The 26,090-nt window shown below is 38.9% G+C and overlaps 2 protein-coding genes across 5 annotated transcripts in view; one reads left to right on the forward strand and one right to left on the reverse strand.

Moving 5' to 3' along the window:
* The window catches only part of LOC103721923, a 39,779-nt gene extending 24,981 nt beyond the window's left edge, over nt 1-14,798 (forward strand). For 2 of the 4 annotated variants that reach the window (XM_008812310.4, XM_008812311.4), the window contains exons 7-9: nt 1,020-1,081; nt 1,195-1,294; nt 14,316-14,791. In XM_008812310.4, the coding sequence (XP_008810532.2) occupies nt 1,020-1,081; nt 1,195-1,294; nt 14,316-14,366 (213 nt within the window). In that variant the 3' untranslated portion in view covers nt 14,367-14,791. Of the gene's footprint in view, nt 1-1,004; nt 1,082-1,194; nt 1,295-14,315 lie in introns of all 4 variants that reach the window. The other 2 variants (XM_026810355.2, XM_026810354.2) reach the window with 2 other exon arrangements.
* Nucleotides 14,799-14,994: 196 nt separating this feature from the next.
* LOC103721920 (photosynthetic NDH subunit of lumenal location 3, chloroplastic-like) lies at nt 14,995-18,066 on the reverse strand. The gene is made up of 4 exons (XM_039119431.1): nt 17,967-18,066; nt 17,589-17,849; nt 16,605-16,713; nt 14,995-16,126 (listed from the first exon to the last, which is right to left on the reverse strand). Exons 2-4 carry the CDS (start codon nt 17,829-17,831, stop codon nt 16,056-16,058), a joined length of 423 nt encoding a protein of 140 aa, XP_038975359.1. The 5' UTR covers nt 17,832-17,849; nt 17,967-18,066; the 3' UTR covers nt 14,995-16,055.
* Nucleotides 18,067-26,090: the final 8,024 nt, after the last annotated feature.

Here is a 26,090-nt window from a genome sequence, read left to right on the forward strand (position 1 = left end):
TGTTGATGGACACTAGAAAGATTCGTAGGGTGCAGCAAACGGTGGAGAGCCCAACGCATCACCAGGTATATTTATAACCATGCCTGGGTCCTTTCACTGATGATAAAGTATGCAGGAGGAGAGATTCTGAGACTAAAAGATCAAAATTTAGATCTCAATTAAATATAGAATTAGCCAAATTGGCACAAACCTCATTTATTTGGAATTTTTTATGATTTTTTAACTAACAGATGGCATAATTACTGAATTCAAACCTGGACATAACCACATATCAATAGTAGGAGTTCTACGTCGATGCATAAACCAGTTTATTATATAGTGAGTCACTTATGGATTTGAAAGTATGAGAGAACCAACGAACACATAATTGCCCACATAAATCTTTTATTGGAGATTGCATTGGATTTTAACAAACAAACAGTTAAAATTATTAATCTCAGACAGATACGAGGATGGTAGAATAGCTTTTGGTACAAGGTCTAGATTTCATTCATCAACAACATGAAAATAGCTAACTTATAATGTTGTAAGTCCTATGAGCCACATGGAAGAAGAGATACATGTAAGTCATAATCAAGAACTTCTGCAGGTATCATCTTTCCCACCACAAGCCTTCACAACTTAGATCATTTGACAAAGAATATCTATTTAGGTGAAGGCCTTCATCCATCCAATTTTGTGGATCCTCATTTCTGATTAAATCCACATCCTTTGAAAGGAGAGCCAACACAAATTTATTAGATCTGGCTGTTTTTTATTATTTTTTCAACCATTTTTTTATACATGATAGGCCAAATAAACACAGGAAAATCAAAAGAAAGAAACCTAATATTTATTACACATTATTTAAGTAACTTGTGCTCTAATTTCATCTCTCTAGATTCCAATCAAAACATGACAACATTCTCCTATGTATGTCTGTTCCGTCTCTCTATTTTTTTTGCATCTGAGTGCAGAGTTTCCTGGCAGCGAATGTTATATTTATTTTTTAATTTTTATTGAAGTACTTTCTTTTGCAGATACAGAATAACATTAAACTCTTTTGTCGCACAAGAAACAACATTACAACTATTATAAAAAGGTATCATGTCATAATAATTTATTATTTGAATTAGCAGCTGTTAGTTAATAAATTATATATGTGTTATTGGGTGTTGCTGCTAGTTTGTGAACATGCTTAATTTATTTTAACAGCATGAGTGAGATGCCTGGTATTATGAGTCAGATGCCTCCTTTGCCTGTTTCAATAAATGAGGACCTTTTCAGTAGTTCCATTCCTTCAAGTGCCAGTCAAGTAAGTTGTCGCCTGCTCCCTATGTTGTTATTTCCAATGGTTTCTAGGCAAAATTGTGTATGGTATATATAGCTGCTTTGTTAACTAACAAATTGATCCCTCTCAAATGACTCACCAATTGATCTCAAATGCTCAAGCAATTAGAGAACGAGACAACAATGAACATTAGGTGTAACACCATCCTGACGTGCAGTTGCGATCATGAATGTTGGAGACTGAAAGGGGGGCAGAACAACAACCAGGTTAATTAAACAAATAGTTGTCTTAGAGGAGATTTGAACTTGCAGCCTTTAGCAAACTTAGCTGTGATTCCATTTTAACTAACTAGATGAAGCCAAATGCTTAAACAATTGGAGAATGGATCAGTAATGTATGTAACTAGATATCTGATTCTTTTTATGTTGATTAAAGAATCTGGAATAGTATGACAAAGTTGGTGAAGATATTTTGTGGACTCTCCTTGTTCTTAAAACTGACTGGACTTTTTTTTTTTGTTTTATAAAAATGGTGCAAAAAGATTTTTAGAGTTTTGAAAGGTAATATGCAATATCTACATTCAAACCACTTAATCTAAGGGAAGCAACATCTGCAAATTATTTCGATGCTGAGGGTTATAAGCTTGGATTGGGAACACGGAATTTTGAAAATTGAACATCAGATGATATTGGGAACTAAGAACATATGCTGAACGTTAGCACAAGTAAATTCTTCTTCTTTTTTTTGTCTTCTTTTTGTGAATTTTTTATTGTATTTCCCTTTCTCTCTTGCTTTTTCTTGTAGTATCAAGGATTCAACTGTCATGTCAATCACTGGCCAACATGGCACATACTTTGCTATGCCATGTTGGCACAGGTGCCATGCTCTGAAGAAATTAAAAAAATGATATAGTACCTTTTCTTTTTAAAAATATTTATAAAAGAATTAATAGGTTGTATGCTGATCTGTCCCTGGTGTTGGCATTGGCCATGCACAATCCCTATCTAACAGCTTTAACCTGCACGTGCTGGAACTAGAGGTCTTGGTTATGCTTTTTATTGGTTATCAGGACAGAACAAGTTAACTATCCTTCTGAGAGCAATAGTGAAATGTTCACGTGTCCATTTTATGCATACGGGTATTAACTTTGAAGCTGACTTTGGGGTACTTCCTTTCACTAATTTCTTCACTAGTATCAGTCTATCAGATCAGATCAGATTCCAGTGATGGGATTAATTTCGTAGTTTGAGACATACTTGAATAGATATTTATTACATATGTTTTGCATTATGTTTTTTGTTCAGTAGAATTATGAATCTTGGGTTATGTTTACTTGTTTAGAAGTTACAACATATGATTTATAATTTTTCAATAGATGAATGATAACCATTTTGAAAAATTTAGCAACACTTTTGATAATTATGAATGGATTTCAGTGTTTTCTTCCTCCTTGTAAGTTAAAGAACGACTCAGCTTGAGGGTTTTCTCCTTTAAGATCATGTATTAAACTTTAAATTAATAACCGCTGTTTTGTGAGAGTTGATCACAAAAGCTTTATGGTTTTATCTTCTGCAAATTAAAATAACTGCTAGTTCTTCGCACATAATAGATCACATGGGATAGCTCAACCTCCACAACAAAAGCTCTTGATCTGAACATGAAAGGATTGCAATCCTATCGTGTTTAAGGAATAATCTAATCTAACATTATTGGGTTACAAAATCTAACATATGTGGTTACAAAAGGAGCATGTAATTTAAACATGTAGCTGAGAAGAGGCTTTTATAGTGTGGCTTGATGATCATAGAATTCCAAAGTTGGTGTAGGTAAGCTTCCATCAAATAATATTCTAGACCAGGGTAAACCTGAAATCTCATCTCTGTTGTTACTTCAAGAAGTTATTGATATTGAAGGGGTCTCTAATGAAACACTAATGTAAGGGAGTGTACTTCCCAGAAATCATAGTTGGTGAATTATTTACATGATGACATCAATTTGGAGCTTTAGTTTTAAAATCATTTTGAAGATCAAGTCTTATTTATGGCAACATAAAGGTTCAGTAACCTAGTGTGCTCGAATTCCCCATAACAAGACGGTCATAGGAGAATAAGTATGTAGTTGCTCTTTCAACATGCCATAAGTTGCTTAAGCCTGTAAGCCTTCCATGATAGATGAAGACAAAGATTACCGGCTTTTTGTCACTCATAGTCAACCTATCAGTGGAGTGAGCAAAGATATTCGCTAAGGATTGCATCTTGGAAAGAAAGGTTGTAGAAATTCGGTGATGGAAGATAAGTTTTTTTGGTTCAGCAAAAAAGGCCAATTGTCCAGTTAGTGAAGTGGTTCCATCATGAGAAGGGGAAGTAAGAGTTTCCTCATCTTCAATTGATATAGTATGAGCTAAACTCCTAAACAAATCAGCAATCCAAGAGATCACACTCGTTGCACACCAAGTAGGCTGCCTCGAGTAGGTCTAGACATGGTTTGGGAGCACGATCTCTATATTTTGACCTTGATCATGCAACTTAACTTTTGGAGGCTATATCTTTCTCATATGGTGTCCATTTTTGTCATCATAGGTGTCAAAAGAATTAGCTTAGCTAGTATGATGATGATATAGCCTACTATAAGGTTTATTAAGTTCCAAGCTGAATTCAGTCTAAGTTCATTTAATGCCATAAAACACTCGATCAAACACATTGTACTATTTGCAGTAACAATTTGACCAAGTTGTATATCCCTGTCTAGGAAGAATTTAGCAGCATGAGTTAATTTGGAGTTGTGATCTAGCTTCATGGTCAATCTTGGAAAATCTGAATTTTCTATTTTTGGGAAAACACATCCTATTTTAACTAAAAGCTAGACCCCATTAGTACAAAACAAGGCCCTGAGCCTTTGTTTTATATATTGGATTTTAAGATAGTAAATAGGGCTAAGAAACCCTACTTTCAGTTTTTCTTGTAATGTTTTGATCTTTTGTTTTGGTGATCTATTAGGACTTTGAGTTGATTGGATTGAAGGAAAAATTTCTCTCCTCAATTGGATCTTCCATGGAGTCCAACTTAAATTATAGGTGAGCCTTTATGTCATCCAAAAAGTCCTGAAAGCTAGTTAGATGCCTAATTTTTTTGACTATCATTCGACTCAATATCAATATGTAGTGGGAGTATTTAGCCAGTTCATAATAGTCGTTGTGCTCCTCATTTAGAAGGTGCATTTTTGAAGATTTTTTGCCACTGGACATGAGGACATCTTAAAGTTTGGAACTTAGTTACCCAAAGCGGGTGATGCAGCACCCTAGGTGTAAGATCCTGGCTACTAAGGTTAAGCGATACACCATTCGTAATTAGGACAATGCTGCATCTAATCAATGATTGATCTATAGATACTATAGATTTTTTTCGGTGACCTAGTTTCATGGAAGAGCAAAGAAGTAACAAATGGTTTCTTTCTTCAATGTAAAGGCTGAATATAAAGCTTTGGCTCCACTTGTTGCACCATTTACCATGTAAGATTAGTGCAATCCAAGGATTGCCGAACCGGGCCGTACCGCCTGGTTCAGGCCAAACCGAGCTGACCCGGTCTCAAACCGGGTCCGTTCGCTATAGGAAAACGGGGCCGGAACCTCAATAATACCGGCTGGAATCAGTAATTGTTAATCGGTACCGGTCAAAATCGGCCGGTACTAGATAGAACCAAACAATTCCGTCCCAGTCGACTCGAACTCGGTGCGAACCGGTCGGTATGCACCGAGTCGGCGGCTATTGCCACAGCGCCCGCTGTGGCAATAATTGCCATGCCACAGCGCTCGTTGTGGCTGTGGCCTGGCGTTCGGCTTAAAACTGAAGGAGAAGGCTGAAGAAGGCTTTCCCAAAATTATGGAAACGGTTTTCTATTTTCAAAAAATTCACAAACCACACTGATTCAGGCTATTAGAAGGAAGAGCCAAGGCTAAACAAGGTGTGCTTCCTTTTTTCTATCTTCTTTCTTTTTTGTTTTGTAGGAACCTTGAAAAAATAGCTCGAAAATTACAAAATAAGAGATCATGCCAAATTTTTCGATTTGGGCTTGATTTTTGTATATGTTGTAGATCTATGGATGATGTATATGCTAACATAAAAATTTTTAATTTTTGTATTATATATAATTTTTAAAAATTATAAATATATTTTTGGATTGAAAAAGATATTTTTTTTAAATAAAAAAATGTAAAATCAGAAACATATTTATGGACATGCAAGTTACTCTATATAAAAATTTGATGTTCATTTTTTATTTGGTAAAATCGGCTACTCATCTCATATAGCTCGAATGTGAGTACAGCCCTCCAAATCATAGGAAAGTAGAAAGTACAACTGTGGAGGGATGTCTGATGCAGACGTCCAAAGCAAACCACCGGAATGCCGGGCGACAAAGGAGGCGACCCAGTCTGCTACCCGGTTCGCCTCCCTAAACACATGTACCGTCTGAAAGTCAGCCATTATCTGAGTCATCCTGGGAGACTCTCGGATGAGGGGGTGGCCATCCCCAAACTGATCCATACCCCGAATCCAATCAATCAGCACCGATGAATCACCCTCGAGGAACACCCGCTCGGCCCGAGTACCTGCCTCGCATAGGATATACCCTCCCAGGCTGCCTGCAACTCTGCTCCAACCACTGTAAGTCCTGGCATGCGCCGCCCTCCTGCTATCATCATCCTACCGAGATGGTCCCTAATCACAAATCCGACCCCTCCACACATACCATCCACAGACCTGTTGCCGTCAAAGTTCACTTTGAGATAGCTAAGGGGTGGGGGTGCCCAGAAAACAAGGGCAAACCGTGGCGCTGAAACAGCGTGATGAGCACACCAAATATTCCTAACCAACCCAGAAGTGACTACCGCAGCCGCCCCAATAACCTCCCTCGCAAGCAGCATCGCCCGGTCTACCACCACCCTCGAGGGCGACCTCCTTCCCTTAAATAGGCCGGCATTCCTGTCCAACCATATATGATAGGACAGGTACGCCCCAAAAATTCCTGCCTCAGCAGATCTAGGACACCGCGTGGAATCTCTCAACAGATGGATCAGGTCCTGCGTCGAAGCCGCCGAGGCCGGTAATGGAACTGGTGATCTCCTCCATATCTCCCGGGCCCTAGGGCACTGCAAAAGAATGTGCTTCATAGTCTTCTCGATATCTGCACACTCCTCACAACACTGAGAGATCCTCATACCACGCCGAGCTAATAAACTCCTGGTCGGAAGGCAACCCCAAGCCACCTTCCAGATGAAGAGTGCCACTCGTGGATGAATCCGCATCCTCCATATCCACCGACCCTCAATCTGTCGAACTGGCTCCCTGCTGATCAATGCATGAAGGTCTCTAGCTCGCACTCGTGACCGCCCCGTCGATATCCATACTAGCCTATCCGCCTCCCCCCAGTAGGGACCGCTCAGGCCAAGAGCAACTCCGCCAACTGCTCCCCAAATATCTTCCGGACCAACTCCTCCCTCCATCGACCCCCCTCATCATCCAATAGATCGCTGACCCTCCACCCTGCTAATCTCGTCGGATCCACCATCGTCGGCATACGGCAAAGCGGCAACTCAGTCACCCACCTATCCTCTAGCACATCGATAGACCGACCGTCGCCAATAGCCCATCCGATCTCCGGGAGCACTACCATAGCTCTGGCACACATCTTCCTCCACACCAGGGAATGACGATGCCCCGCTCGCACACCAGGTACCAAGGCGCCATACTTAGCCCTCATCAGCAAGGACCATAGACTCTCGGGCTCAAGCACAAATCTAGCCGCATGTCTGGCTACTAACACCTCCCGCCTCACTACCAGGGACTGAACCCCCAATCCACCACAGCTAGTCGGCTGGCACACCACCTCCCACGCCATCAAGTGAACGCCACCTCTACCACAACTCCTCCCCCATATAAAGTCCCTGAACAGCTGCTCCAAGGATCTCAGAAATCTCACCGGGACAATGGCATTGGAAAGTAGGTAGACAGGGACCGATGTTCATTCATTAGAGTTTTCATCCAATCATGCGCAAAGTAGGCTAGACCTAAATTTAGAAAAAATTAAGAAATAAGTAATCTTGTATGCATGCCTGAGGGCCTAGAAAAATATATGTAGCATCCATTATTGGGTTCTACATGGTCTGAGCTGAAATTAATTTTTTGAAATATTATTATTTAAAAATTATTTTTAAATATAAAAAATAATGTAAAATATATAATTAATACCAAAATTATGAAAAATTAGTAGTACGTATTACATAATTCAGAAGTAATTTTTGAGGTAGAAATCATATTTTTCTAAATTTATGATATATAAACATTTTTAAACTATAAATTATTAAAAATACATAAATAAATTAAAAAAAAGGATTATGTATTAGATAAATAAAATATATTTTTTGATAAAAAAATATCGTACTCGTAATAATAATTTGCTAATTTTAAATAATTGATAAACTGGCATACTTGATTGACCCGTGTAAGAATGGAGCCATAAAAAAAAGGACCCAGAGCGCTATATTGGCTAGGAGCATGGGAGAATACTCTCGAGACGGCACCAGTGGCAGTGCAATTGGTGCAACTAAGAGTTCAGGAGAGGGATAACCAGATTGAAGCAGCACTTAGCTGGTGGCACTCCGATGTATCTATGTGCCGCAAATATCCATAGGAGGTTCGATAGCTGATGAAAAATAATATCGTTGATTTCAAAGAAGCGAAGAAGAGGGCTCCCAAAAAGTCGGAGGTAGAACATCGAGCAACAGAGCCACCTTTCTGTCACTTTAGGGAGTCAGAGGAGGTGTCCGCTCCAAATAAAGAAGAGGCACAGATCCAGGCTGCCATGCAGGCGAGCCTGTATGATCAGTGGCAGCAGGAGGAGGTGGCTAGGTATAGGGCTCTATTGGGCCCTCGTTCTACGAGTCGGGCTCTGGTTCTGCGAGCAGCAGGGCGTACCTCGTGTTCATGAGGACCTCCTCAGTCAGAGAAGGCGTTAGCAAAAGCGGTGGCTGTAATTCATTTATGCTGGACGCTTTTGGTAACAATCCATAATTTAGATCTGCATACTTTTTTTAGTAGAGATTTGAAGCAGCAGAGGGTTGACTCAATGCTGAAGAAGGATAAGAAAAAGGATATGCGGCGAGCTATTGGATCCTGGTTCCACGTTAGCCACATTTCAGCGAATGTGGCAAATAATACGACTACAGGTCTGTCATTTCTGCTATAGAGGCTGCCGATCCCGGTATAGATCCTCTTAAGCCCGAAGGACATTTACAATGAGCTTCTTGACAACAATAAGAAGTTAGAGAAATGGATTGCTTCCTACAAGAGCAAGTGGCTCACATATAGACTAACTATGATGTCTGATGGTTGGACCGGTCCACCAGGTAGAGCATCAACTTTCTGACATAGTGCGAAGACTTTCTTCTATAAGTCGGTTGATGCTTCTGATTAGGTGTACGACTCCACGTACATCCTCAAAATTATGAGGAAGGCGATTGATCAGATAGGAGGGAAGAACGTCGTGCAGGTCGTCACTGATAATAGGACATAATATAAGACTGCCGAGGGAATCTTGATGGAGCGGCGGCTTCATATTTTTTGAACCCCATGTGCTGCACAATATATCAACCTCATGTTGATGGATATTAAGAAGATCCGTAGGGTGCAGCATACATTGAAGACGGCCCAAACCATCACCAGGTATATTTATAACCATACCTGGGTCCTTTCAGTAATGAGGAGGTTTGCAGGAGAAGAGATTTTGAGATCAGAAGTCACACGCTTTGCTACGAACTACGTTACACTTAATAGCCCTTTTAAAAAGAAAGCAGCCCTACATTAGATGTTTGTCAGTCCCGAATGGCAAAAAATAGATATGCCCAGCACGACACTAAAGGAGCAGGGTTAAAGACTTGGTGACGTGACAGACATTTTGGCAGCAGGCCATTGTGATAGTGAAGGCTATCAAACCATTATATGAAGTGCTTTGGATCGTAGATAGTGAGAGGTACCCCCAGATGGGCTTCTTGCATCACATGATGGAGAGGGCAAAGGCTCAAATCAACGAGGCAGATCCAACCCATGCCTAGGAGTACATTGACATCATTGAGCGGCGGTGGGACTACCAAATGGGTAGGAACTTGCATCTAACAGTAAGCAAAAATATTGAAAATTAGACTGGTCCTATATTTGCATAATTTTACTAAGACGGTCTTCTTTATGTACAGCATATTACCTGAATCTCCGGTTCTAATACAACATAGCTGGAACTGGTATGGATGACGAACTTCTGACAGCTCTGCGTAATTTCATTTACAAGATGGAGTCTGATCCAGAAGTCGCGGCCTTATGTCTAGAAGAGGTAATTTAACTTAAGTGGCATATATAAGTTAACCGGTATCTTCTTTGAATTCAAGTATGTTACCCATCAAGAGAACATTCACCTGGCGTTAGATGGTTACTAATATGGTACTCTCTTATATTTATTTTAAACCAATATTTTTGCAGCTGAATGGTGGATTTATTTTAAGCTATCGGTGAAAAATCTTAAAGGGCTAGCTATCCAGATCCTCTTCCAGACGGTCTTCTCGAGTGGCTGTGAGCGTAACTCGTCCACCTTCACCCTCATCCACAGCAAGCAAAGGAACTGTTTGACACAGAAACACCTTAATGACTTTGTATATATCCACTACAATCTAAGGTTGAGGCTTAAATACATTCAGGAGGAAGTGGAGCTCTAGTATGCAGATTCGATTTATAGTACTTTCGTTGATGATGATGATTATCCTATGATCGGATGGCTTATGGGCCAGTAAGAACTGGAGCTTGACAAACCAGGATCGCCTCCACGACCGGCCAGCTTCGTAGCCAGTGAGGCTAAAATCGATGCAGAGCAATGGGCTGACCGCAATATTCTACGCATTCCTACAGCTGATCAACTACAGCTGCAGGGGAGCCAGTCACCACATAACTCCTTGTCTGAGACATCCTATCAAAGACATGATCGAAAGATGCTCGAACGAGGTTACTACGCTATATGGTCGACTCGTTCAGGAGGGCGACAGCGAGGCAGAGAGGGGCACGAAGGGTAAGAAGGCAGCTGCCCAGCAGACCAAAAAAAATAAAAGGCACTTACAACCTTAATGAAGAATATCGAGGAGTCCTGGAACAGCGGCGATGACAATTCTGGTGACCATGGATCTGCTGGCCATAAAGGAAATGGAGGATAGAAGCCACTATTCATGAGACACAGTCGCAGGGTGGTCTTCGATACACCGGTGAGTTCCAATTTATGCATGCTACATAGGATCGGGACCACAATGGACGATCTAGCAGAGCCCGTAAGGATATGATTGCATATTGAAGGCGGGCTCCTCGAGGTCATTTAGGAGGACACGATGCAACTCCAGATGACCTCATACGTAGAGTAGGATCTATAGACTTATCAGGTTCCGAGTCTTATACTGGATTTTATTATTTGCAGTCACAGACAACCTATGATCCATTCGAATACGGATATGATCCCCTCGACGGTCGTATTATCAGCCAAACATCTCTCAAAGCCAGAGCTTCAGCGAAAGATTCAAAAGTGCTTATAACCCAGCACGCGCTTCTTATGGGATGAACATACAAGACTACGCCGCCGCTTGGATAGAGAGGTAGGTTGATATGCTCCTAATTATGCTGATGATCCGGATATTTACGAGAGGCATCGCCACTTGATCCGATTTTAGATATCATTATGTATGTTTGTTGGACTTTAAAAGCATGTAGTTTATTGTATCTTAATTTGAAGATATTTTATTTTGTTCATTTTATGATTTGTATCATTTTAAAGCAATAAGATGCATCATCTAGTCTTAAATTGGAATCATAAAAACATCAGAAAATATCAAAAAAGATCAACAAAACATCAAAAAAACATCAAATTAGATTTAAATTCATAGAAAAAGTTTGAAAAGAGAGAGAACTTCCTCCAAAAAAAATTAGGGCGTGCCGGAGTGTGAACGGGCACGCCCAACCAGTTCGATACCGGATCGGTTCGGTCCAAACCGATACCGAACTGTACCAAGTACCAACCAATACGGCACCCGGTACCAGTTCGAGGATCCTTAGTGCAATCATTGCTAAACCAATGCCGCTGTGAGGTAACAATCAAGTCGCTATATCCAGTGAGTACATGTGCTCACTAAAGTTCAAAATCATTTCGAGGAAGCTCAAAGTGATATTTGAGGACTATATTGTTCAAGCAGACATGGTTAATATGTGTAATCTAGGTTAAGGGGGAGTATTAAAATATGACAAGGCTGTCCAAAAAGATTTGCCATATTGGTATGCACCGCCCCATACCAAGTGTACCATGCCATATTGGTACTGAATTGAGACTTGGTACATCCTAAACTGAACTCTGTATTGAGCGTACTGACACTATACTAAATGGTACTTGTATGGGGTTCAGTACCGAGATCGTGAACCTTATTGTCAAACTTCATATGTTGTAAGAGAAAATGTTCTACAAAATATGATGGATATTGTGGGCTGATTCACCATCATAAATAATTAGTCATAATCAAGTTCTAAGATAGAACCTATGCCACTGTTAGGTGACAATCAAGTCATAATCAAGTTTTACAACATGGTGTCGAATATTGTTGTGTTTTTCCTTTCCTTTGAATCAGTGTATACTTTGAGGTCTAAACACTAAAATCTAGTCACAGATCAGGTCCTATCTTCCTATACTTGAACCAAACTAAAATGCACACTCATGTTTGCTCATCCTTGCACATGTACATAGAGGGAGAGCTTCTACTAGGCATCATAGATAATGAGGCCAGTTACTGTTCATGGAAAGCAGGACTCTTCCTGTCTTGACCTGATAAATTCAAGTTCAAAATACCACTACAATGTTTCAATTATCACTTTTTAGGTCCTCTCGTTGACATTCTCATCAAACATTGCAGAATAAACTGCTGTCCTCTTAGGACACTGATCGAAAGCTCAAAATGGAATATCTCATGAACAGTGAAGAGGATAGGGCTGCCTTCATAACCACCTTCACATTCTAAGTTCTCCTTATTGCCCATTGTTGCCGTATTTGTTATTTCTTTGAACTTACCGTGCTTCATGGCTGGTAGTTGCCATGTAATATAAAAACAAGAGGACTGTTATGCTTATTTAGGATACTGTGGTAAAGTTTAAATTTTGATTGTAATTGTTGTGCCAAATTCTTCTTGCAATTGCAGTCCACTGCCTATCTTGGCCATGTAGATACAAATCTCTATATTTTAAAATAAAGTATTATGCCAGAGCATAAGTTGCAGGCACATCTATTAGCTTGACCTGACCAAATTCGGCCAATGCCTAAAGCTCCTTTGGCTGAGGTTGTTGTTTGAGAGCCCTATATTTGATTTTTTTTCAACAAGTTAGCAGACCCTTTTCTTATCTGATTTTCCTATGAAACAGAACCTTAAAATGTCCAAGCAGTGCAAAATGTAAGATAGTACAGCTGTTTCTAACTCCAGTACATGTACTGTTGGTCCTAGATAATGGCGCTCATAAAGAAGTGTGGAGAAAATCTTGAAACAATTAACACCCAAATGCATCTATTCACATTCCTTGGTACTATAATTCTGTCTCACCTGCCAATTTAGGCTCATGTTACCCCTTTGTCTTAATATATGTTGTCTAGTACTTAGTTCAGCATGCACTTTCTGATAAAGAACTCAATATCGCCATTCATGCTATGACCGAAATTAGTCTTTGTTATACTTCTTGTTAGGTTTGGCTGGAAATGATGCTGATCTTCAGTATTGTAATTAATACTCTGCAATTAGTCTTTCTAGTTTAATATGTAGATGTCTCTTGTAGATGATTTTGTGTTCCAAACTCACCTTTCGGAGGTAATGTGGAGAGATATGCATAATTCAGGAGAAGGAACAAATAGAGATTGTAGTTTAAAGACAATTAACAAATATGCCTGGCAAATTTTCCTAAATAGAATAGCTAGAGCAATATCACCTTGAAAATTAAAATCCAATAGTCTAGTAGAGATAGGCTTTCTGGCAGACCGGTAAATCAGCAAGATCACAGATAGACAAACAACCATAATCGAGTTATGAGTATCGAGCAAAAAAAAAGCAAACATTGGTTAATAATAAATTAATAATAATCTATCAATATCGGACTTTTTATATGGCTATCAGCTTCTGTCAAGAAACTAAATCATATCCTTCTTCAGTTTATGCCTCCCTTAGCCAGTTGAGCTATCAGCCCCTGCTATCTGAACTTGATGCACTTTTGTTACTGTATACTTGTTATCCTAAGGAGGCACCTTAATAGCATGTTCATATAAACTAAAGATAATGAAATCAAACAAAATGCTTTTCTGTCTTTATCAGCTATAAATTAGCACTTAGGCCTGTTTGGATGTTCATATAGGTTATTCTTTGGATTTAAGAAAATTGGGCTGACAATAATAAAGGGGTTGTAAACTATGAGGAGAAGATTTCAATAAAGGGAGGGGAAGAGTTTATCGAAATCGAGAAAACATAGAATAAAATTAGTAAATAATCCCTAAAAAATTGGATACTGTAAATCACCTTTTCAATGGAGTTCAACATCGCAATTTTTTCAGGATTGTGGGTTTCTTGGCTGCCAGGGTTTCGAGAATTTCTTCTCTCCATGCAGCCACCTCTCCCCTCTCCATCAATATCTAATTGAATTGTCCGACGAGTAACTTATCCAGGCATCCAAACAGCTCCAAAACGATCTGCTATCCATGTTTGTGCTTTTTCAAACCAAACGTATTGCTTTGTAATCCAGCCTTAAGTTTTTATGTGAATCTGAATTAAAATATTTTGGTAAGAATGTTCTACAATATAGTATTCTTTGTGGTGAAGTTTTTGTGACCATGTTTTTGAAATGAAGGCACATGGTCAAAACCTGATTTTCCACAAATACGTACTGATTATTTGTCTGAAGCACTGATGGTAGTCTGTTTTATCCTTGGCATTGTAATCTTTGTGAAGGCCCACGCACCAGGCAGCGGTCATTTGAAGGAAGAACCAAAATCCTGGTAACCGAGCGTGAAATGAGTTGCAATCTAATTACAAAAATACCTTCTGTAAATGCATGGAAATGGTCAGAGATATCTCTCCTGCATAGACCATCAAGAGCAATCTGTCAAGTTCCTGAGTTGGAATATCAAAGGAGCACAAAGCATCAAGAAGTAGTAGCCTCTTCATTTCCTGGGCTGAGTATGACCTGACACTGCATATTTTTAGCTCCTGCTTCAGAGTCACCATGTATATGCTTTCATGAGAGAGAGAACTTTTGGAATGATAAACATTTTTAGGTGCTTGCAGATAAGTGATTCTTTTTCATCATTTTCATGTCAGTTCAGCATTCTACATTCCACAAATGAATCAGTCTTCATATTGTATTAACCCAAACCTATATGAGGAAAGAAAAAGAACTGAGCTGCTAGTCATATGGGTATTTATTATTTGTCATGCAGTCAGCTATTTCTGCTTGGAGCCTTGCCACATTTTGATTTGAAAAAGGGATCGTGGTTGTCATATTAAATAACCTGGATGTTGCATTACTAAGTCCTATTGTGCGTTTAGTTCTTCCCCCATTATCTTAAATAGACTCAAAGCATTGAAGTTGCTATCCAACAGGAAAAAAAAAAACATTGAAGCTGTTAGATAATGGAAAAACTCTCATTGAGAATTACGACAATGTTGCTATGGCATTCTTGCACTACACTTGCATCTGTCTCTTGCTGCATAATCTAGCTGCAAAGGTAAAAATTAAAAAACTTATTGAACGATTTTCGCATTCTTGCACAAATCAGTTTTTTTATGCACGGAGGATCGTAATCCCACCCTAGAAACATTGCCTGGATTTACAGGAGGTCTCCATCAGCCTCTTCTGGTGTCTGGTCTGACATGGCAAATTGAATCTCAAACATGAAGCACTATTCAAATTTGGGAAGACTGTCTTAACTAGGAAAGATGTTGTGAGAGCTGCAGTTGTTGTGAATCTTCTCCTGGTGAATTCCTCTGGAGCTTTTGGGTTATGTGATCTGGTTTGGAGCAGCTCTGTTGATGGCAAGCAAAGCTTGGAGAGGAGTTTGTGGAACAGAGCTGCAATGCCAGTGGAGATACCATCCTCATTGCAAAATTTTTGGATGGTCCTGAGTGACTGCAGGATTATGTCCATCAAAGTGTACTGGATAAGGAATTTCCTCTTAAGATTTTTATGGACAATAGTGAGATGTCACTGTCTATAAGCCATGTGTATCGCAGGATATACCTCAATGTTGCACTGTTTTTTAGTTATTAGGGTTGTTTGGAAGCCAAATTCTCAGCCATCAGACAGAACAGCTAGTAACCTGAAGGCTATTGGTATAAAGTGATAAGTGTTCTTTCCCTGGACCTTCTAAGCTCTAATTTCTCAGCTACATCTCATGTTTTAGGAGAAATTAATTATTAATTGACCTATAATTGGGTTACAATGCTGACCATCAACCATTAGGAAATTGAAGCAAAATTAATTAATAACAAAATTGGCATTACAATTTGTTGCAAAACAGAATGGACCAAGATTTCTTTTACAAGCCAAGACTCTTGGTCAAGTTCTACTCTCATCTTGTATCTCCATTCTCCCATCTTGCACATCATCTATTTTGACCGGCGTCCGAGTTCACCAGTCTTATGTGGCAATTGGAGATTGGTGCAGTATGCGGCGATAGATGATGTTGATTATCATTTTTCTACAAATCTCTGGGATTCATGCAGTATGCAAGGGCAGATGTTGCCGGTCAAGACCATGGATACTGTTCAGCCGATCCCCAAATTAACAAAATAAACAGTAAGTAAATCAGGCAATCTTCATCATTCTTCTAAGTAATGACCCAGAGAATACATGCCAGATCCGCGCATCATCTCACATGCAATGCACATGCTGAAATCGGCGATTTTATGATATTAGGCATATACATTCCCACAGCTTCACACCTCATATTGTAAGGATTAAGTGTTGATTATATGCATGAGATGGAAAAGTCTAGTAGTATAGTCTGTGAATGCCAAACATGCCATGTTCCCCTTTGATTACCCCAAATTTTCTTCTTCCTTCATTTCAAACCCATGTTATCAGGCTTCTATCTACATGTATGACATGCTCCCCCATTTGCACATGAATATGGGGCTTCTCATTCTCCCAACAAGAAGAAAAAGAAAAACTAACAGAAAGAGAGAGAGGGAGAGAGCATTTTTCTCATCAAGCTGCATGTAATCTTTTAAATGATCTACCTAATGTGTGGGCATTAGAGCCGCCATTACTTCCTGCAGCACATGAGCCGTGTCGTTGTAGCAAACCTGCATCGAAAGAAATGCTTCGACTCTTCACTGCATGGCCGAGCTGCCATTTAACATCGAAAAGGCCAGCCAAACCAAAACCAAATAATTAAGTTAGCTCATTCATCAGTATATGATGTCATATGAAAAATATATCTATCAAGTTAGATCTACATCTAGATGATTTTAGTTCCTCGCAACTTGATCGGTTCAACCGAATGACCATAGTCTTTTCCTTTCATCCACGCTAGAATGATAAACAACAATAACTTAAGGCAGCAGAAAGCCAAAATGTGTCCATATTTAACTGCCAGTTGAAATAAAAATGGTCTAACACACCTAGGCCTTCAATTAACAATTCTTAACCACTCTAATCAGAATAAAAACAATTATGATGAGCTTTGGGGTCCATAAGCTCTAATAAGTCCACATATTTAGTCTAAGATGGCTTGGGGAAAAGAAAGAAGGGAATCCTGAGGTCCCACTAGGATTTAACCTTAGATTGAATGCTCTAGATATATTGGTGGTCTGACAAAATTACAATCAAAAAAGGCCAGGAATATTCAACAAAACATATATCCACCTTCTTCGAAATATGCATTATATGGAAACAAGACTTTTCTCTGGGCTCTGATACTCAATTAATTCATTGACCAAACATTAAACAAATTGAACATCCTTAGCAAAAACAGTCTTGAATTCTTCAAGTGATAAACAAGGAAGGAGAGAGAAGACTAGCACATGTTTGAAGTCGAAATTTCTCAATAAAAGAAAGAAGGGTAAAGATCATCCACACATCCAGAGAATTTCAACTAAAAGATCTAAATAATCTAAATACCATTTATTCAATCTCTCAATGTCACCAAATAAATAAATTAAATGAGTTAGAAATTGTAGGAATACTTGCAAGAGAAGTTGGAGAAGAGAAACACAAATTACCTCCTCCATGTTGCAGAAGAGTTTGTTGGCAAGGTCAGTGAGAGCCTTCTTGTGCTCATCTGTTGCATTTGAGATCACCTGGTTGAGATCACAATATAAGAAGGTGGATTTAAGGCGAAGGTCCCTTCCCATCAGCTCCCATGAATCCTCATCATCATCGATCAGATCCTCCTCCATCGATAGGAGATCAAGAACGCATTTCTTAATCCTACAGACACACCCTTTCCACTCCATGCCTTCCATTAGTGCTTGTCCTTCTACCTAAGATTAGACAAAGAAGAACAAACCCAACCTATGAAGATCTATTGCTTAAAGGATGAAGCTTGTCACTGGAAATATATTAACAAGATGAAAGAGCTCCTTCTTTCTTTCTCATACCAAAAGCAAATAGGAAAGAAGAGAGAAGAAAGCTTGGAGTACTGTTCAAAAGCAAGCAGAATGTCGCCTAGTGCACTGGAAAAGACCACACAAAGGGTATGTTGGTCAATGTAGAAGAGCCAAAATGTTGAAAGGATGAGATGTGGTCGCCTTCATGCACCCTGAAACTTGCCATAGAAAAGCCACATTTAGAAATTGACTCGGCTTTGAGATGAAGAAAGCTCACAAAATAGAAGTCCTTGTATAAGAATAGAAGAGAAATATTATGAGGTGGTCATGTACTAGGCATTGCTAACCATGAGAATTACATGCAAGAATAGGTCACACTTGGATGTGGAGGAAAAATCAATGGGGTTTTCTATAAATTGATGAAATTTGGGTGTTTATTGTGTTTATAGAATGACAAATTTATCGCTAGTTTAGGAGGCAATTTCCTATCTCATTAATTTAAAATGAATACATAATTGAAAAAAAAAAACAGCATTCTGTGTTCGATGAAGGATGCTAAGTCATTGAGTCGGCGCCCGAATAAAGATCTACTTCTCTTATGAAGATAAACAAAATCCGCAAGGAGAGAGAGGGAAAAAAAAAAAAGAGTAGCAGCCAAAGAATACTAAAGCTTTATACACAAAATTAAAAAAAGAGCAAAAATAGAGGGAGATTGACTGTAACAACTTACAAATGGACATGGAATGAAATTAATATAGTATCTTTTATTGAAGAACATCGAGAGCCGGCCAAAAAGGTACGGGTTGTTATAATTGAAAGACTTTCTATTTTTAATAGAACGATTCGTTCATGAATCAGAGTAAAAAAGGGTAAAATCTCAAAATATCTTTTAACATAGACATAGACAGAATACACTGCAAAAGAGAAGAATTTGGAAATTTATGTTTGGCAATAATTTAAGTACCCTTCTAGTCCTCTCTTGGTATATATTTACATTTTCTTTTTTTTTTCTTATGGAAAATGACAATGCAGCCCATCATTATCCTAAAGTCCTTTGAATTAGTCTATCAACAAAACCAATAAGAAAAGCAAGTAAAAATAATAACGTTTTTCTTTTTGAAAAAAGCACACTTGAACTCTAATCAGTTCTTCACTATAAACCAACAATTACAAAATATCACTTCTGTAACAACCCAGGACCTCACCCAAAATGGCTAACCGGAAGGTATTATTTGGGTTCCTTAATCCTGTATAAGTACCCAAGATTTATTCGTTGCTAAGCGTTCATATATATTCAAATCTAATCACAAACACCATGATTGGCCCGTGGTCAGCCCTAATGGATCTGTGCTGCAGTGTCCCCTAATCCACATAGGTTATAGGCCGGATCTGCTCTGATACCATTTGTAACAACACAGGACCTCACCCAAAATGGCTAACCGAAAGGTATTATTTGAGTTTCTTGATCCTGTATAAGTATCCAAGATCTACCCAGCGAATAACCGACGTGGGACTAAATACACGTCCGCACGGATTCTCACAATTTCAGTCCTCAAGAAAAGGAAAGGATTCATTGAAAAACATATCTCTTAAGAATCCGGCAAAGATGATTGAATCAAACATAGCATCTCACTCCTTATCTAACCAAAAAAAAAAAAAAGATTACATCAAATCAAATCAATCCATCTTCCCCCCAGTATTTCCAATCAAAAAAGCAAGGATACCAAAGTTTTTTTTTTCCGTCTCGTCCGCCACGTACATAACCAACATTTACTCAGTTGAATTTTTATTACATCGATGGATAGTGGATAAATGATAAAAAAGCGACGAATGGAATTAGAATAAAAGAAGAAAGAACCCACTTTGATTTTCTCAACGATACCTCAGAACAATAGAACAATCTGGTTTGCTTGTCACAACTCACAACTTGAAAAAAAAAAAAAAAAAGGATCCCCCAGTTTGGTTCTCTTTCTTAGGGCCCAGCATTTTTTTCCCTTCGGAGCTCTTACTGAGTTAAATAAACATTAGATGACAAGAGGATTGTACCACAACGTCAATGATCTGTAAAGGAGATTCTTCCAACACCAAGACAGAGACTGATTTAAAACATAGTGATAACAACACAAGCAGGCATACGTATAATATCGGCTATCTGTATTCAGCTGGACAACCACAAGGGTTTTTCTTAGGTAAAAATAGAGGAAAAAAAAGACTCAAATCATGTTATTGTAAAGGTACAAATGGGGTCAGGTCAGATTGGGACATGCTGGGAATCCATCCAAATATGTTTGGATCTTGATTTAGGATCTAGACTCAACCTATTAGGGGTTGGGTCAAGTCCATGAAAAAGATTTTAAATCCATTGGATTATTTGGGCCATATTAGGGTCAAGTATAATCCGGATCATCCTGAAATGTTCGTATTAGGGTTAAGTATAATCCGGATCATCCCGAAATGTTCAAATCTGGGAGATGACTGGATTTGGCTGAGTCTGCCATTCAGATTAGGCATTTAGCTATTATTTTATGAATAAAAATATAACAATTGATAATTAAATATAAAAGTAATGAGAATTTTTAAGTAAATCTATAAACGTAATTTCAATACATATTTTATTAAAAAAATTTAGTTTGATCCAAGAAAATGATCATTCTTAAGGTGCAATTTTTTTTTTTTAATTTTATTTGGTATATGGGGGGAAGATCCCATTAGAGCCCATGGAAGGCCACGCCTAGGATGTCAGCATTGACTAAAATGATATGATCACCAGGTTATTCTTCACTCCAAGAGAGGGTGTGGTTAAATGAGAATTCATTTGATGAACTCTAAGGACATTGAGGGTGAAAGAGAGGTTTAATGTGATTCAAGTTTTCAGGTTAGGGAAAATTGAATCTAGATTGAGCCAGACCCGATTTTTTCTTCGACTCAAATTGGAAACAGATTAAGTTGGGTCAGAAATACAAAGCCCCTAACCAACCCAATTTTGGAACTGGGTCCAATTTTTGACCCCAACGTCGATCCATGGAGCCCTGAAATGTGGATTGGGTCAGGTACATGAAAACAATAATTTCCAAACTAAAGCCAGGAGGTAATTTTGTCACATAAAAGCTTCACCACTTACCTTTTTTTCTTTTTTTTTTTGGATGGCTCGTAGGCAATGAGCATGGGTGGCCCCACCCTCAAATGCTCCTAACCCACCAAACACTAATGAAGGGCAGGTTTCAATCCCTGATCACTTTGTCCAACTATCAAGAACCTTACCAACTTAATAAGCTAGCACATTCGCTTCACTACTAAATACCATTAGTCTTGGAGAAAAGACAGCAATGACAAGGATTTACATACTAGACAGATTGATAAATATGATTTATAATGAGAACAAAGAGATGAGGATCGGAGGCAATATCATTAACTACTACCACAATGACTTAGTACGAAATTACAACTACAAAGGCATATTTAGGCTGTTACGGAATGGGATGATATGAACAATAGATTCGGAAGAAGTAGATCAGCAAGCAAAACCATAGATCAACACAAGATTTTAACATGGTTCACCCAAGTTGGGCTACATCCACGAAGATCCCACCGATATTCTATATAATGTTAGAGAACGTACAAACGAGGGAAAGAAAAAACAGAGGGAAGGAAACAGGGAAGAACAACTACCACTCCCAAGGAAAAACCCAAGAACCGTCATGTTCTTAATTTTTTCTTTTTACTCTACAGTGCTCTCACAAACCCCCACAGAATTAGCGAGCAACAGTCTCCAGTTCACTCATCCAGGGAAGACAAGAAACCATCTTCATCCTCATCACCGTTCCAACGTGATCGTCGGCTACTTCTGTTGCGAATCACCATGTCAGCCCCCTCATGTCTTCGTCTGTTGTTGAAGATAAGGACTTCCAAACCATGGTTCCAATGACATGGTGACAAGTGGCGTGAAGGTAAGTGGGGTGGAGTTGGATACGGCTCCACCTTTTAACAAATCTTTCACGTTGGAGACGTGACAAACTCCACAAATAATGTCTTTCATCTCAAGCATATGCTTGTGTACATGAGCCTCAACCATGTATCATAGCTCAATCGGGCGGGATCTTTACTCCGTCATTAGTGTGAAAGACCAAGAGAAGCTGAGCATACCTTCAACTTCTCAACTGTAACTACCTTGGTTAACATATCTACAGGATTTTTGCTGGTATGGATCTTCGTAAAAGTAAACTGACCATCCTCAAAAGAGAGCGGATAAAATGATATCTGATACCTATGCTTCGTCTTGTATTGGAACGCTGAATTCCTTGCAAATAGATTGCATTCTGACCATCGCTGTGCAATTTAACATCTTCTTGCAGATTTTCCAATTCTGTCATCAGGTTCTTAAGCCATATTAGCTCCTTGCATACCTCCGTTGCTGCATCATACTCGACCTCTGTAGTGGATAAGCAACTATCTTCTGCAACTTTGAATCCCAACTGACTACTGCGCTATCCAAAGTAAACACATAACCTATGTGCTTTTCCTGCTATCCAGATCACCAACGAGATCTGAGTCCACATACCCTAACCTGATCTTTGAGCCTCCATACCATAATCATGATCAGTAGTACCTCTCAAATACCTGAGAATCCACTTAATAGCTTCCCAATGTGCCTTGCCTGGATTGTTCATAAACTGGCTAACTACTCTTACTGCATATACAATATCTGCCTTATGCACACCATAGCATACATAGGCTGTCGACCGCTGAGCATACAGTACTCCTCATATGAGCCCTATCATCTGGAGTTTTTGCACAATAATTCTTGCTAAGTTGAAGTGACTAGCCAATGGGTGCTAACAGTTTTGCCTTCTCCATATTGAACCTCTGTAGGATCTTCTCAATATAGCTCTCCTATGACAACTTCAGCTTCTTTTGCTCTCTCTATGTGATTCTATATCAAGAATTTGTTTGGCTGGACCCAAAACCTTCATAGCAAACTCATGTAATAACTCTTTCTTGAGATTTTGGATCTCCTCCATGTTTAATCCTGCAATAAGCATATCATCTACATACAAAAGTATAATATAAGAGTCATCAAATTTCTTAACAAAATAGAAGGTCAGGCATGGCATCTGGTGTAATCGTGCATAAACATAATGACAAATTTCAAATACCACTGTCTGGAGCTTGCTTCAACCATACCGCTTCTTGAGCCTACACACCATCTCCTCCTTTTCTGGAGTTTTAAAACATTTTAGCTGATGCATATAAATTTTCTCCTCTAAATCACCATGGAGGAATGCGGTTTTCACATCTAACTACTCAAGATGCAAATCCTTTGATGCCACCATACTCAACACAGATCTAATAGTAGTCAATTTAATGATAGGAGCAAAAATCTCAGTGTAATCTATACCTGCTTTCTACTGAAAATCTTTTAAACCAATTTGGCCTTGTACTCTTGGTGCCATCTTGTTCCTCTTTCAGCCTGTAAACCCACTTGTTGTGAAGAGCTTCTTCCTATAGGCAACTAACCAAATCCAATTTTGGTTTTCATCAAGAAGTCCATCTCCTTATTAAGCCTTCTGCCAAGCTGTGATGCTATCAACCTGTAAACCTCTTCAAAACATTCTGGTTCACCATTGTCATCAACAATAAATAATGTAGAGAAAGAATAACGACTTGAAGCTTAACAGTTCTAGTAGACTCTGATAGCAATAGGGGTTCTATTCTATAGGTACCACTCTATTCTCTTGACTTTTCTTACACTTTCTCAGAATCCTCAACTCTACATACTCCTTCTATCCTACTGTTCAGATCTGTCTTATACATCACATTTTCATTAAATATGACATCTTTGCTTCTAATGATTTTCCTATTCTCTTACCCAGAAGCGATACCCAAAGTCATTCAGTCCATATCCAATGAAAATACATTTTCTAGACTTTGCATCCAATTGTTCCTACTTGTAGAATCCTCATGAACATAAGAAATGCAGCCAAAAGTTCTTAGTGTGATAAATTTACCTCCTCTCCAATCCATGCCTCCTTTGGCAATCATCATCCAATAACTGAGGTCCTCTGTTATTAAATATCAGCAGTGTTCCTGCATCTGCACAAAACTATTTAGGCAATTCTAGCATGCAGTCTCATGTCCAGGCACGCTCCATGATGTGTGGTCATGCGATCAGCTACACCATTCTTGTATATCCTTGGAACGTCGTTCTCTCGCCTGATTCCGTGGATAGCGCAGTACTCCTCACACTCTCTATGCAATACTCCTCTATTATCTGACCTCAAGCACTTCGGCTTCAGACCTTTTCATTCTCAACTAAGCTCTCTACTTTTGAAGACCAAATACATCAGATTTATTCTTTACGAAATAAATCCACAGTTTCTTGTAGCATCTATGAAAGTGACAAAATATGAAAAACCATCAAATGAGCATACTTGGGTTGGTCCAAAGACATCGGTATGGACCAACTCCAACTTCTGTGACCGTCAAGTCGTCTCATTTCAACTAGCTCACTTCTTCTGCTTTCCATAGATGCAATCTTCACAAAATTCTAGATCCACTGATTTGAGCCCTAAGAGCTTTCCTTGGAATGCATGATCTTCATTCCCTCTTGCTATATGTCCAAGTCACAATGCCATAATGCTGAATCTGTGCTTGACTTACAACTGAGATAACTCATAGTGCCCTCTGTCACATAAAGCGTGCCTTCTTTCTTACCACGGCAACAACTATAGATCCTTAATGATCTTCCAAGAGTCACCAACAAATGAAGACATGCCTACACTAGCAAGCTGTCTCACATCTATCAACTTCAAAACTGAATGGCTTCCATATTAATCTGTGTTGGGGAACCCCATGGTAGTATGCATGATTTTTTAAAATTTTCGCGAAGCAGTTAAAATTAAACACTTTAATTCAACACATGCATGAATCTGATCTCAATAATAAAATAATCTAGATTTTATACATCTATGTAAAACATGAGTCCATATTATGTCTAACATATAATCATGAAATTTCAACAACATGTTAAGATCTAATCTTAACATCTAAAAAGATCAAATCTCATAACTGATTTGCTAAAGCCTTTGATAATTTCTGATCACACTCTCGCAGCTGCACACACGTCCGCCTCTAGATCGTCCACGCGAAGCTCCAGAAAGATCCGACTTACGGATGCTAGTCGCAAGAGTTGCAATGGCTGAATTTCCTCTTAAGCAATCAACTCTTGATTGTTCTTCAAGAAAAAAGGATGAAGGAAGGAAAGAAAGAGATGGCTGTCATGCTTCAAAATTTCAACCTAGACTTTCTCATAAGGATCACCTTTATCAAACCCTAGCGTGTAGAGTCTTTTATAGCCAAAGACCCCACCATGCACTCCTTCTTTTCGCCAATTAAATGCCATCTTTTGGCAATTAAAATCCCTATCAATAGGGCATTCCAAATCTGAAAGAGGAGGATAAGGCACCTTTTTGTGTTTTGAAGTCCTAATAAATAGATTCATGCCCAAATAGAACCGCATTCCTTCTCACGCCAACTATCGCCAATCTCCTTTCGAATTCTGAATTTTTCACTTAGAATCCTCATCAAATAAGGACTTCTAATGACTCGGTCAAACCCAATCCACTTAGATCAAGTTCCATCATTGGTCAACCCAATCTACTTGGGTCGAACCAATCCAATTAGTCAAACCCAAATATAGCACAAAATGAATCTAATTCAATTGGCTCAACCTAAGCCCAATCATTCAATCAAATTGATTCAGCAATCTAATTGCAATTAATCCTCTAATAATTAAATAATTATTTTACGCAATATCTAGGGTAATTTTTAATCGAATGACCAATGACCCTGGACATCTTAATCATCAATCAGCCATTTAATCAACCCAAAAACTTCTAGCGGTGACCCCATAGGTTCGACCTAAGACGGTACCACAAGAACAACTTTCTGTACTAATCGAAATGACCATCTAGCAATAGTATCCGACTCCGATAGACCGAATGATTGCAAAGCAACATTCAAGAACTCTTGGACTATTACCGTAAATCATTCCCTATACTCCGAATGCATAGGATGACTTCAGAGTTCACTGTCAACTCTTTAATCAGTTCATCCAAAATGGTTTCAACTTTACAAATCCTGTGACTCCTCATAAGGACTATCCTATCAATTTGCTGA

The sequence above is a fragment of the Phoenix dactylifera genome, unplaced genomic scaffold (assembly GCF_009389715.1).
Source record: "Phoenix dactylifera cultivar Barhee BC4 unplaced genomic scaffold, palm_55x_up_171113_PBpolish2nd_filt_p 000548F, whole genome shotgun sequence".
Taxonomy (NCBI): Eukaryota; Viridiplantae; Streptophyta; class Magnoliopsida; order Arecales; family Arecaceae; genus Phoenix; species Phoenix dactylifera.